General features: G+C 39.9%; 1 protein-coding gene and 1 long non-coding RNA gene across 5 annotated transcripts in view; one reads left to right on the top strand and one right to left on the bottom strand.

Annotated features, from left to right (window-relative positions):
- LOC131839698 (uncharacterized) overlaps positions 1–12,092 on the bottom strand; it is a 51,768-nt gene that overhangs the window by 12,904 nt on the left and 26,772 nt on the right. The gene's annotated exons all lie outside the window — the stretch shown is intronic.
- CCDC83 (coiled-coil domain containing 83) overlaps positions 1–12,092 on the top strand; it is a 55,626-nt gene that overhangs the window by 22,856 nt on the left and 20,678 nt on the right. For 3 of the 4 annotated variants that reach the window (XM_059187450.1, XM_059187442.1, XM_059187431.1), the window contains exons 5-7: positions 779–946; positions 7,584–7,675; positions 10,205–10,273. In XM_059187450.1, the coding sequence (XP_059043433.1) occupies positions 779–946; positions 7,584–7,675; positions 10,205–10,273 (329 nt within the window). The remainder of the gene's footprint in view (positions 1–778; positions 947–7,583; positions 7,676–10,204; positions 10,274–12,092) is intronic. The other variant, XM_059187453.1, reaches the window with a different exon arrangement.

Below are 12,092 nucleotides of genomic sequence, written 5' to 3'. Positions count from 1 at the left end.
TGAGCCAAATGGCCCCTAAATTCCTTATACTCTGCTATTTGTAATTCTTCCAGTTCTAAAATATTGAGAAGCATGAGACCCAGCCTAAAGATGGAGTAGAATATCATGTTTAGCAAGTGCACCAGGACAAATTGAAGGTTTATATGGGTAACACAGCTCAGTGTTTGTACATATCTTACTAGAGAATTTATCTTTCACTCTGAAGGCCTTTGTAAGTGGGGCCCAGGGAAGACATGTTGAGATTACTGTCCTATGGTGTCATCTCACACAAGGGAAGCCCAAACACTGAACTTTAGATGGAAGCAAACTATTTGTTTACAAAAATGGTTGTCAGGGACAGCACAGGATAAAAGTTGAGCTCACTTTGCCCAGAGGCACAATGGTCAGAAAAGTGACAACTTATTAATAAAAATTCTATGTGATATAATGTACAAAATAGTACACTTATCAAGCTATCATGGGATTAATTTAAGCTTCTGCATTCCTAGGCATATTCCTACCCCATATAGGTAGTCTCTTAACTTACCTGTCACAGCCTAAAACCACATATCTATTTTATAATTGGAAGTTTAATTTTACTTGGATTATGCATCATGAGGAGAAACAATAGTTGAAATAGTTTAGATTCACTCTCACTGTAGATAAAAATTTGCATTTATGAGTTAACAGCATTTTAGTAGCAGACCTTTCAGGCCTTAACTTCATAAAATCAAATTGCAATGTATCATGGCTGTAAGAACAATGGAAACAACTTGGTGCCTTGATTTTCTCTCAACAGATATGCGCATGCAAATAAGTAATGCTGAGAAACTATTTCTTGAGAAACTCAGTGAAAAGGAATACTGGGAAGAATATAAGAATGTAGGCAGTGAACAGCATGCTAAACTCATCACCTCCTTGCAGAATGACATCAGTAGAGTTAAAGAAAATGCGGAGAAAATGTCAGGTCAGTTGCAACAAAGCTAGTTCAAATTCAATAGAAAATCTTTGGAGAGCAGCCCTTTGGTAGATGGAAAATAATGTGTACTTCCTGGATCATTCTTTACTATCAGCACAAGCAGCTATGAACCTAAGGTGGAGAGAGGAAGTGCAGAAACTCTCCCAGGACCACCAATGGAACTGAGGAGAAGAAGGACTGGTGTTGGGGGGTGGGGGCGCAGTGGGTAGGGAGTGGAGAATCCCTGAGACCAACTGCCTTGGGGAATGAAGCTTCATTCAGTGGATGGTGTCTGCATGTTTCTATTCTAGATCTGGGGCAATTCAACTGAGGTAGGAAGGTCCAGGGACAGGGTTATATGGAAAAGAAATTTACCTGAACCAAGCTTAAAACAACTTAACCATGCTATAAAACCAGAATCATTGTAGAGAAACACCCAAGTAAATGCTAGGTTATAGTGAGAAAGAACTGAAACACAAACACAAGACGGAAAATGGAGAGAGTGTGGAGTGTGATGGCATCAGGGGTGATGAAGCTTACCAGGACTAGTTCTGAGAACCATGAGGCCACCTATCTGTCATTGTGGCTAAGCACAATGGCTTAAAAAAAATCAGAGACCCAGAGAAAGGAAAGTCATTAGAGTAGAATAAATGGAGAAATCGGATTACTCAGAAGAACACTGGCCAGATGACAGCTGGTGATGGTGCCCTGAGTAGTGGAGGTATTCATGTGGGGTCATTTCCATGATTCTCTGCAGGGGCCCTGTCATGGGATGCTCCACTACTGGACCAAGAATTCTGTAAGTTTCTCAGCTCAGGGCTTCTGCACCACAACGGCAATGTACATTTGGTTCCAAATCAGTCTGAGTTTAGAGTTCCAATTTTTCAAAATATTTTCCTCCCCAGAAAAAAAGTAGAGAATAAAAGGGACACCTTCTGAGGCACCAAGGTGGCTCAGTTGGTTAAACGTCTGGCTCTTGGTTTCAGCTCAGGTCATGATTTTAGGGTCCTGAGATCAAGCCCTACATCAGGCTCCACACTCAGCAGGGCATCTGCTTGGAACTCTCTCTCCCTCTTCCTCTCCCCCTCCCTCCTGCTCTCTCTCTCTCTTTCTCTAATAATAAATAAATAAATCTTTTTTTAAAAGGGAGAGGGGATACCTTTCTACACCCATCTATCCCCCAGCCCCTCAGACCCTCTCTCTAGATAAAACCACTATTACCAATTTTTGTAACTGTTGTCAGAAATATTTTGTATCAACATATACAAAGCATGCTACAAATACAATTTGGTACTTGGTTTTTCATGTAACAATATGAACATTCTTATAGAACAGTACATATTAGCATTTCTTCATTCTTCCAGTAGCTACTTTGTTTTGTTGTATTATAATATTTTTACAAGTCCCCTACTCATAAGCATTAAGGTCGTTTCTTATATTGTACTAATACAAATAATGCTGCAATGAATATTCTTAAAAATCTCATTTTACTGTAATGAATATCCTTGTATTTCTATAATTTCATTTTTGTGTATCTGTAGGAAGGAATGGCTGTCCCAAAGCGCCCATTTATTTCTTTTTTATTTTGATAGGTATGGCCATCCATAGAGCTTGTACCCAGTTGACTAACCACCCCTATCCCATGCCCGACGTCTCCCTGTGTAGATGAGGATGCCTATGTTTCTGCATCTTCAACAACAGGGGTGTTAGCTAACTTTTTATTCTTTGCCAGTCTTAAAAGTAGAATGTTGTATCTCACTGTAACTTTAATTTCCACTTCTCTTATTATAAGTGATAGTGGATATCTTGTCAAAAGTTCAGGAAATGTAATGGGAAATATAGCTACATTTCCTTTTCTGTGAACCATCTGTTCACATCCCTTGCTCATTTTTCTACTGTGTTATAAAGCTCTTTACATTTTAAGGAAATTAGCTCTTTAACTGTAACACAAAGTACAAATATTTCTGCCATTTGTCATTAGTCTTTTTTGATGGGCTATATTTATGGGGACATATGAAGGTTTAGAGTGCCCAAACTAGATTTTTATTTTATGATATCTGAGATGATGAATAAGTTGTCCAATATTTTCTTCTAGAATATTTATGGTGTCATTTTAATATTTACATCTTTGATTTTTCTCTGTGTCTATGAGGTAGGAAACCAGCTTTATTTTTTAGCAGATGGTAACCCTAACCTTAACCCTAACACTGTATATCAAATAATTCATTTTAACCCTGCTGATTTGAAATGCTGACTTTATCATACTTTAGTTTCCCATGTGTATTTGGGTCTCTCCCTGTACTTTCTGTTCTGTTCCACTGATCTATGTATTTGTGTACCAGTACTATACCTTTAAAATGGTTATTATTTGGGGAAGTTTAAAAATTTTTAATCCCCCCCAACGTTTCTTTATATTTTAAATTAAGAAGTCATCTTCTCAGATAAAATTATGAACCCATTATCTTGATCAGAAATTTGGATGATTTCTTTGAGTTGAAAAGTGTCATGCTGTGAATTCAGCTTTGGGATGGTGGTAATAACACTTAAACATATTGAATTATTTTCTGGTTAAGCCTTAGTCTGTAGCTGACTTTAGATGTCATAGGAAAATAGCTGTTATGGGCTTTTCTTATCTTCATTAGTTTTAGGGATTTCTCCTAACCATGTAGGTAGCAGCAGCAACTTGGCTTGGGGACTATGAAAATACTCTGGGGGCCAGTAATTGGACCATAGGTAAGAGCAGGACACTTAAATTGATTTATCTGGAGCCTTACTATTATATTGTTGTTTTTCTTCCCTTCCTCCATGATTTCTCTAGAATGTTCCTCCCACACCCATGATCATGGAGTTTACTTGCAAGGAACAAGTATCTTAGGGAAAGAGGTGGTTATTGAAACAGGACACTAAAAGTCAACTTTTTTAGTCTCAGTTTAAATTGGGGTGCTAATATAACAGACACCACATTTCAGAGTAAACTGAGAGACTGCCATGCTGAGGAGACAGAAAACTGAGTTCCAGTCTATACAAGAAGTTGGACAGGTCAAGAAAAGATTGTTGGAAATTAGGGGACAGTGTTTAGGAAGAGATCTTGGTGTGCTGTACGTCCTATGCTGTCCCACAAAGGGGCAGGTGAAGGGTAATTCTTCCGTCACCTCAGATCAAGATGGACAATCTTTGAGGAAATTCCTCAGATTGTTCAGTATGCATCCTCTGTGGCTTGGAGGTCAAGTCCTGAGAAATCTAGGGGGTAAGAGACTGACTGATCATTCTGACAGCAGAGCCAAAGGGGAAGCGGCTGCTGTCCTGAGCTAGGCCTGTGTCTTAGTCCTTTTAGACTACTACAACAAGATACATTGAGTGGGTGTTTTATAGACAACAGAAATTTATTTCTCACAGTTCTGCAGGCTGGGAAGTTCAAGATCAATGCCAGCAGTTTTGGTGTCTGGTGAATACCTACCTCCTGGCCCATAGACAGCCATCTTTAGTGGAAGGGACAAGGGAGCTCTTTGGAGTCTCTTTTATAAGTGCACTAATCTCATTCTTGAGGGTTCCCCCCTCTTGACCTAATGACCTCCCAAAGACCCCATCTCCACATATCATCACACTGGTGATTCTGTTTCAAGGCATGAATTGGGGGCAGGGGACCACAAATATTGTCTGCAGCAGGCTGCACTCTCAGAGTTTGTCATGGCAAAGCACAACGTGTCTCCTATGAATGTGCTGTGAGAGAGAGCTAGTACACAGTCCTGTTAGAGCTCGGGGATGGTGTCCTAATAGGACATAGGAGCCTGCATGCATGGGAGGGAGCAACAGATTGAGAGCCAGAGGCCAGAGGACAAGTTGTTGGCCAGCCTCAAGGACAGTACATCCCTGCATCAAGGAAACATGGGTGAAATAACTAGCAATGGGAAGGGTGGTCCCCTGAGGAACGTATAAAATTCTCCCATGGAAAAGGAATCAACCTTAAGTGCCAGCTAGGACCAGAAAGTGCCACATTAGCTTGAGACAGTCTCTGCCAAGTGAGAGCTTTCTTGTCCCTTTCCATGCTTCTCTTCAGCCTTGAGGGAGGAGGCACAGAAATGGTTATATGTCCAGGTTGGGAAGGGAATAGCCACAGCTTTGAATGGAGTTTCAAGTTTTAATTCCTACAAAAGACTGGATACGTTAATCCCTGATTGGAGGACTCTTATTATCACAAAGGATCCAGAAAAGGAAAAAATTTGCCATATATCTTGTTGGGAGAGTTTCTAGCCTCACAGTATGCATTTTAAAGGGAAGAGATAAAGCTAAGTTTGTTTGATGTCCCATGGTCATGTGTTTTGAATATATCACTTGCAGTGAGGAATGGGAAGACTAAAGATGGAAACAGAAGCCCAGTGGTAGCTCTAGCCATGGCTCCTCTCTACATTTATCTTCCATGGCCTGTGCCCCCTTCACGCAGCCTCTGCTTTGCTCTGTCCCATCCCCATTCTCTTCTTGCTTCCCATACACCAGTTCTTGCAGTTTTCTCCAGCCCAGATTCTGAAGAGCTGGTGTCATCACCTACCTAAAGAAGATGAGCAAAGACCTTTATCCATGCCTCCTCATGGGGCATGGGTCGGCCATTCTGTGGTCAGCTATCCATCCCTGCCTTATTTGGGACCATCCATGAGCTCTGGGGGGTGGTCGGGGAGGAAGCACCCAGAGCTGCTTCCCTGAACTTTGGTTGGGAGATGTTGGGATAGTGAATAGAGGACACACAGTCACTATTCTATCCAGGAAAAGGCTTTATTTCTCAATAAAAGGAAAGGCGACCTTAGTGAGGCCCAGCAATACAGAAAGTGTGGGGTTATGATAAGTCATTAGATATCAGAGTCACAGAGCATTTTTACTTTTGTCCTTCACCAGGTACACAGGACAGGAATCTCTAAAATTTCTTTGTACACTAAGATTTGGGTTCAAATGCACTTACAAAAAAGGAACATTACTTCTTTGAACATTGATTTCTTCATCTGTAAAAATGGGAGTCCATTGGTGATCTCCAAGAGACTAACAAGAGGCCACCTCCAGCCTCCCCACAGGAGGGGGTCAGCACGGTGAGGTCGTGTGACACTGATAAGTGTGTGAAAAGTGGGCAACAGACTTCCAGAAAACAGTGGGGGAGCAAAGCAACACGGAGCCAGACACAGCAGGGAAGGCAGAATGATGCAAAGCAAGCTTCAGCCAGCAAGGCTTTGCCATCAGCTTCTGAGAAGTGGCCACATTAGGGGTCTGAACAGCCAGGAGTGTAAAGGCACAAAGCCACAGTCTCCCATGCTCCCATTGGCAACATTTCCAAATTTAAGGGGAGGAGATGTTTCATACTCCCAGCTTCTTTGGCTGTGTTCACAAATGCATGGTTAACTGTTGTTTCTCAAAGCAGCATGGGAATCACGAAAGCTAGCAATGAGATTTTTATATCCTCCCTTGTGCTGGTTACTCTGTTCTTCCGAAGGTAAACAGTTCATAGAATTCATAGAATTTTATATGGAACTTGGAACAAGTTGGGTATTTTTATTGCTTTATCAGTGTTAATATGGCACTAGAGACAGCTATAACTTTAGTCAGAGCATATTTGATTATCTGTTTTTTTAGGATTTGCAGCAAAGAATTAATATTTAATCAAGCTCCAGGTGATGGTTTCTTTCAGACGTTAAGAATGAAAAATCCATTATAACTAAACTCCTGATCCATCGCAACTCTTAGACTGCCTGTTGCGTTTTGTTGGGTAGAAGTTTCAACTAAATAGCCACCCTTAGTCTAGTGGACTAGGTCCTGAATTGAAACAAATTCTATCAGAAATGAGATTGGAATGATTAAAATATCCAAGTGATAACTCCGAATGGGAGTAAGAAGAAGAGAGGTTGTCTGGATGGGTATATGTGGGTTGGAATCATGAGGACTTCCAGTTTCTTATTCTCCACATGTCAGGTTAGACCAGTTTCCTTCCTCTCCACTCTCTACAGCAGCCTTAATGTCACTCTATCTCACTTTCCCTTGAACAGAGTTGTTGACGGTATGATTACGAAGCATCTTTCAAGGCCTAAAATTTTATGATCCTTTGCTCTCTCAATCCTGACTATGACATAAGAAAATCTGGAGAGAATAAAGAATCCTGCACTTCTTCATATCTGTCCTCCTTTCTTGCTCTGAGCCCTACTCAGAATGAGGGGCTGACTTTCACGGCCCCTTCAGCCCTCTCTCCGTCTTCTCATTCTGTCTTTCCTGCCCAAGGAAACGCATGCCAAAAATACTGGAAATTTAGTTAGATGGAGTCAGAGGTATAGGATGCTTCTCCCTTAGATAATCAAATCTTCTTTATGTTTCCGTTATGGGATCAGAGGTGTGTCATATGCAAGGTAGATGGCTACCCTAAAGTATTGGGAATTTTTAGAAAAACAATCCTTTGGAGACAGCATCTTAAGCTAATTCACATTAAGGTGTTGGCAAATTATTGGAGCATTTTTTCTAACAGGAGGTACTAGATGCTTCAGTAAAAATGTACCCTGAGAATTTGGGGGAAAAATATGTAGAAAGGAGCAGAGAGGATCATTGAAGATACAATTTATGAGCAGCATAGTTTTACCTAGGACTAGCCTTGTTAAAGCTTCTAATTTTCTTTTTAAAGAACACTATAAAGTCACTCTGGAAGATGCTAGAAAGAAAATAATCAGAGAAACTTTGTTGCAACTGGATCAAAAGAAGGAATGGGCCACACAGGTATATTTCAGTTTTCTTAAAAACAAAACAGAAGTTGCTCCCCTATTTTTTCCCATGGTATATTATAATGATTAAGAACCTGAGTTCTGAAGTTTGGCAGTTTAGTTTAAATCATGGTTCTACCACTTACTGGGAATATAAACTAAATTTGTTCCTTGACCTCTCTGGGCTTCAGTTTCCTAATTTTAAAAAAAGGGCAATAATGTTATTTACCTTTAAAGAAGAGTATGGGGATTAAATGAAATGATTTAAGTAGCATAGCGCTCATAAGGAACAAGAGCTCAGTAACTTACTCAATTATTTTTAAGTAATAATAATGGCTACAACGAATTATTAAATACAAGTTTGGGATGCATTATAAAATGAAATATGATTTGTCTAAAAAGTACTGTCATATATATCCAAACCTAAGAGAGTACACTTTACATTGCGGAGCTTTAATATTTGGGGATATAAAAAATGTCTGAGGGGCGCCTGGATGGCTCAGTCAGTTAAGTGTCTGCCTTCAGCTCAGTTCATGATCCCAGCGTCCAGGGATCGAGTCCCGCATCAGGTACCCTGCTCAGTGGGGAGACTGCTTCTCCCTTTTCCTGCTGTACCCCTCTGCTCATGCCCACTCTCTCTCTCTCTCTGACAAATAAATAAAATCTTAAGAAAAGTTTGAGATATAATTTCCAACATTTTATGTTTTCTAATCCCTTGTTTTTGCTGTCCTTCCCCTGCCCCCAGACCATCTCTGGTTATGAAGATCCCCACAGGGACTGTCTCTTCATTTAGAGTATCTCCTCTTCAAAATCATAAACATCTGGTCTTCTTTAAAGTTCTTCGCTGAATTTCAGTTGCTATTGTTTGTTGCTTAACTGTTAGTTCAATTGTTCTTTCAGTTACTATCCTACTGCATGACTTTTACGTACTTATACAAGTATAGAGGATTATGGAGAACTGACCAATAGTTTATTTGCCCATAAAATTCAGCCCATTTGGGACTGAATATGATGAAACGGTGAAGTCGACAATGAAATGATCTGAACATAGTTAAGATGATTAAAAATGCATCTGTAGATCAAATATATTTCAAATATACACATTCAATATATCGTGAGGACTGTTCCAGATACTGCTCTGAGCATTTTACATGCATGTCTCTCAACAATCCTATAAGGCAGGGACTCACTAATGAGAAGACTGAGGCACAGAGAAATTTTTGTGGCTTTCCTAGAGCAAGTGGCAGAATTCCAGATGTCTCCTTCAGATCATCGTTCTTAATCACTACCTGATACATTGTCTTTTCTCTACATTAATGGCGAATACCCACACATGTGAGTGAATTTTCCCCATTTTATCTGGCTATTTTAGTATAACTTTAGCTTCTGATAATCCACTGTTGTGCAACCTTGGCTGCATATGGAGGTCACCTGAGAAGTTTGGTTAACTCATTTGGTTCCTCAGAGATGCTCATGTAATTGGCCTGTGATGTTGACTTGGTTTCTGGATTTGTCAAACTGCCCAGGAGATTCTAGCATGCACCCAAAGTTGAAGACCCCTGCTCCATTGTTAGTGAATGAAACCACTAGCCGACTAACTTCCGTTATGAGATGTATTCTGCTTCTGTTCAATTCTGTGTTCCAGGACACTTCAGAGCTATCAGTGGCAGCTGGAGTAGAAAAGGTCTTGGTTCCTAGGGAATGTAGGTGCACCCTTAGTCTAATTAGCATGATTTGAAGAAAAAAAAATATTGCGAATCTTCCAATTCAAAGACTGAGATAAATTTATTCCTAACATATTTTTAAATTACTTCTGTCTATGTTTATGATCTATAAAATTTTTCCTAATCTCTCTTGTTTTGGTTATGCCCTTCAGTTACTGAATGTGGAATTTCTAGCACGGTATCCATATAAAAGTACCTCACAGATAAATGCAATCTTTCATCCATTATAAAGTTCCTTTGGGGAAAACTATAAATAAACAAAAATTGAAAATGAATTTACATTTTATGAACTACTGACAAAGTGATGCTTTTCTGTTTTCTTCATCTAAAATGATTTTCTCCAGGAGACAGTCTAGTTACCCTGAAACTATTTGCTATTAAGTTTGTAAATATGTATATTTTTATTATTGACATGCAGAAGTCTTTCAGATTAAAAATAATAGTAATAGTAAGAGAATCTACTCATGGTTTTGCTCTATGTTGGATTATGTCTGTGACCATAAACTTGAAGAGTATTTGGTCCCTGCATTTCACCCGCTTTAATCATGGAACAGATCACTTAATGAATTGATTTCATCATGGCAATCAGATTCAGTCACAATGGAAGCCCAGTTGAATGGATAGCTATTGTCCAGTTCTCTAAATCACCTGTATCAGGCAGCGTGAATCAGCCAAAAATAATATGAGAATAAAGAACAACTGAAGCAAAAGTTCTTAGATATATTTCCAAAATAATTGCAAAACATAATGTAAAATGATCAGGTAAGTTCATTGTGAAGCACCTGCTGCAAGTCTTCCTTAATACAGAAACTTTCTTTTAGAATGCCATACGGTTCATTGACAAGGGCAGCTACCGAGAGATCTGGGAGAATGACTGGCTGAAAAAGGAGGTAGGTGGAATTTTATTTTATTTATTTATTTTTAAAGATTTTATTTATTTATTTGACAGATAGAGATCACAGGTATGCAGAGAGGCAGGCAGGGGGGTGGGGGTGATGAGGCTCCCTCCTGAGCAGAGAGCCTGATGCAGGGCTCGATCCTAGGACCCTGAGATCATGACCTGAGCCGAAAGCAGAAGCTTAACCCACTGAGCCACCCAGGCATCCCAGTAGGTGGAATTTTAAAAACAATTTCTTCTTTCTCATTTTTTTGAACTGGAAAGGACTTTAATTTATGAGCCGAAGACATGGGAAAAGCACAGAATTGTGACTAGCTAAAGTAAAATTTAAGTGGAATCCTAATCTTATTACGAGCTGTTACTCAATGAATACCATCAATAATTTCAATAACAACCAGAAATCATTTTTGGCATCCTGACTCATATACTCAAATGTATGAAGCTTCTTTATGCCCTAAAATTGATCTGGTCTTCCTCAAAACTCTACTTCCTTCTGGGTAGTGGGAGGAAGGCTGAAGGATCATTCTAACTTCATTCCCTGCTGTTTTTGAATTGCCTTTTTGGGATGACATAGTCTCCTTTGCATAAGTGTTCAGTCGGTTAGATTTCCTTACTTCCCCCTGCTCTGCTCCAAGACAGATCCTGTTATATAAGGAGGTGGGGCTTACATACCCTCTTGTGGGGCATGTCACTGAAGAGGGCTTAGATCTGTGGGTTTCCTTTGGATCTTTGCTCCCTCTGCCTTTCGTCTGTACAGGACGTGCTTTCGTCTGCTCCCTGCACTGGTGACTTCTGAATGGACTGCTCTGACCTTGTGGACCTCATGTTGCAGCCAATACCAAACCCACAGTTGCAGCCATTTGCCAGTGGTCAAGATGTCCCTACCCATTGCAGGCTCTACATCCTATCCTAGCTTGGTCATCAGACTCTCTTCACACCTCTTTCTGGAGAACATGTGAGAACTAGTGGCACAGTGTGCTACCTTAGACCCTTAAGTCTGGGTCTCCCTATACCAGCGCTGCAATACTGCTCTCACTGAATGTGGTCATGGGAGGACTTCTAGACCTTCTTTGTTATGAGGCACTGTCCTGTGCTCCTCACTCTGTACAGACCACACCCTCTGTCTTCCCTCCTTACACTCATGTACCTGGAAGACTCCCAACTCTCTTTTAGGCACAGACTTTGATGCTTAATTTCTTTCTGAATCATTTTGTATTTCCCCCAGAAAGTGTTGGGTAATTTTTACTCTGTGCTCTCTTGTTTCATGACTCTTGTTAAAATATGTTGAAATTGTCTGTTTTTGCATCTATCTCTTCATTGCAGAGAGCAGGCTATGCATTTTACACTGCATATCCATGAGAACTAATAAATAATCTATGTTCAATATATAGTTATTGAATAAAAGGATGTCCATGAGTATAGATATATTCATTCGAGATATGAATCAAGTACATGGCTTAGATCTTGGGTAAAGATGTGAAAGCATGTTATTGGATAAAAGAGGTAGATAATCTTTGGTCTAGATACTACAAGGTGCTACAGAAGATGTGCAAAACTCACTTCTTGGAAATTCCCTTTATATCCAGACAAGTAGTCACCAACCTGTGCTCAGATACTGTCCATGAAAGAACAGTCACTCTCTTTTGGAAGAATTCATTTCAGCTACACACAGCTCTTGTTAGCAAGTTATATATATGTACATGATTCTCAAATATGCGTGTTCAACACTAACATGTGTGTCCGTAGCTCTAGACCTGTATCTTTATTTGCCTACCAAATATTTCCACATGGATGTCCCAAAGGTACTCAAC

This window comes from Mustela lutreola, chromosome 1, assembly GCF_030435805.1.
Source record: "Mustela lutreola isolate mMusLut2 chromosome 1, mMusLut2.pri, whole genome shotgun sequence".
NCBI lineage: Eukaryota > Metazoa > Chordata > Mammalia > Carnivora > Mustelidae > Mustela > Mustela lutreola.
Note: the sequence above shows the minus strand (reverse complement) of the source record. Positions and strands in the feature narration are given on the sequence as shown.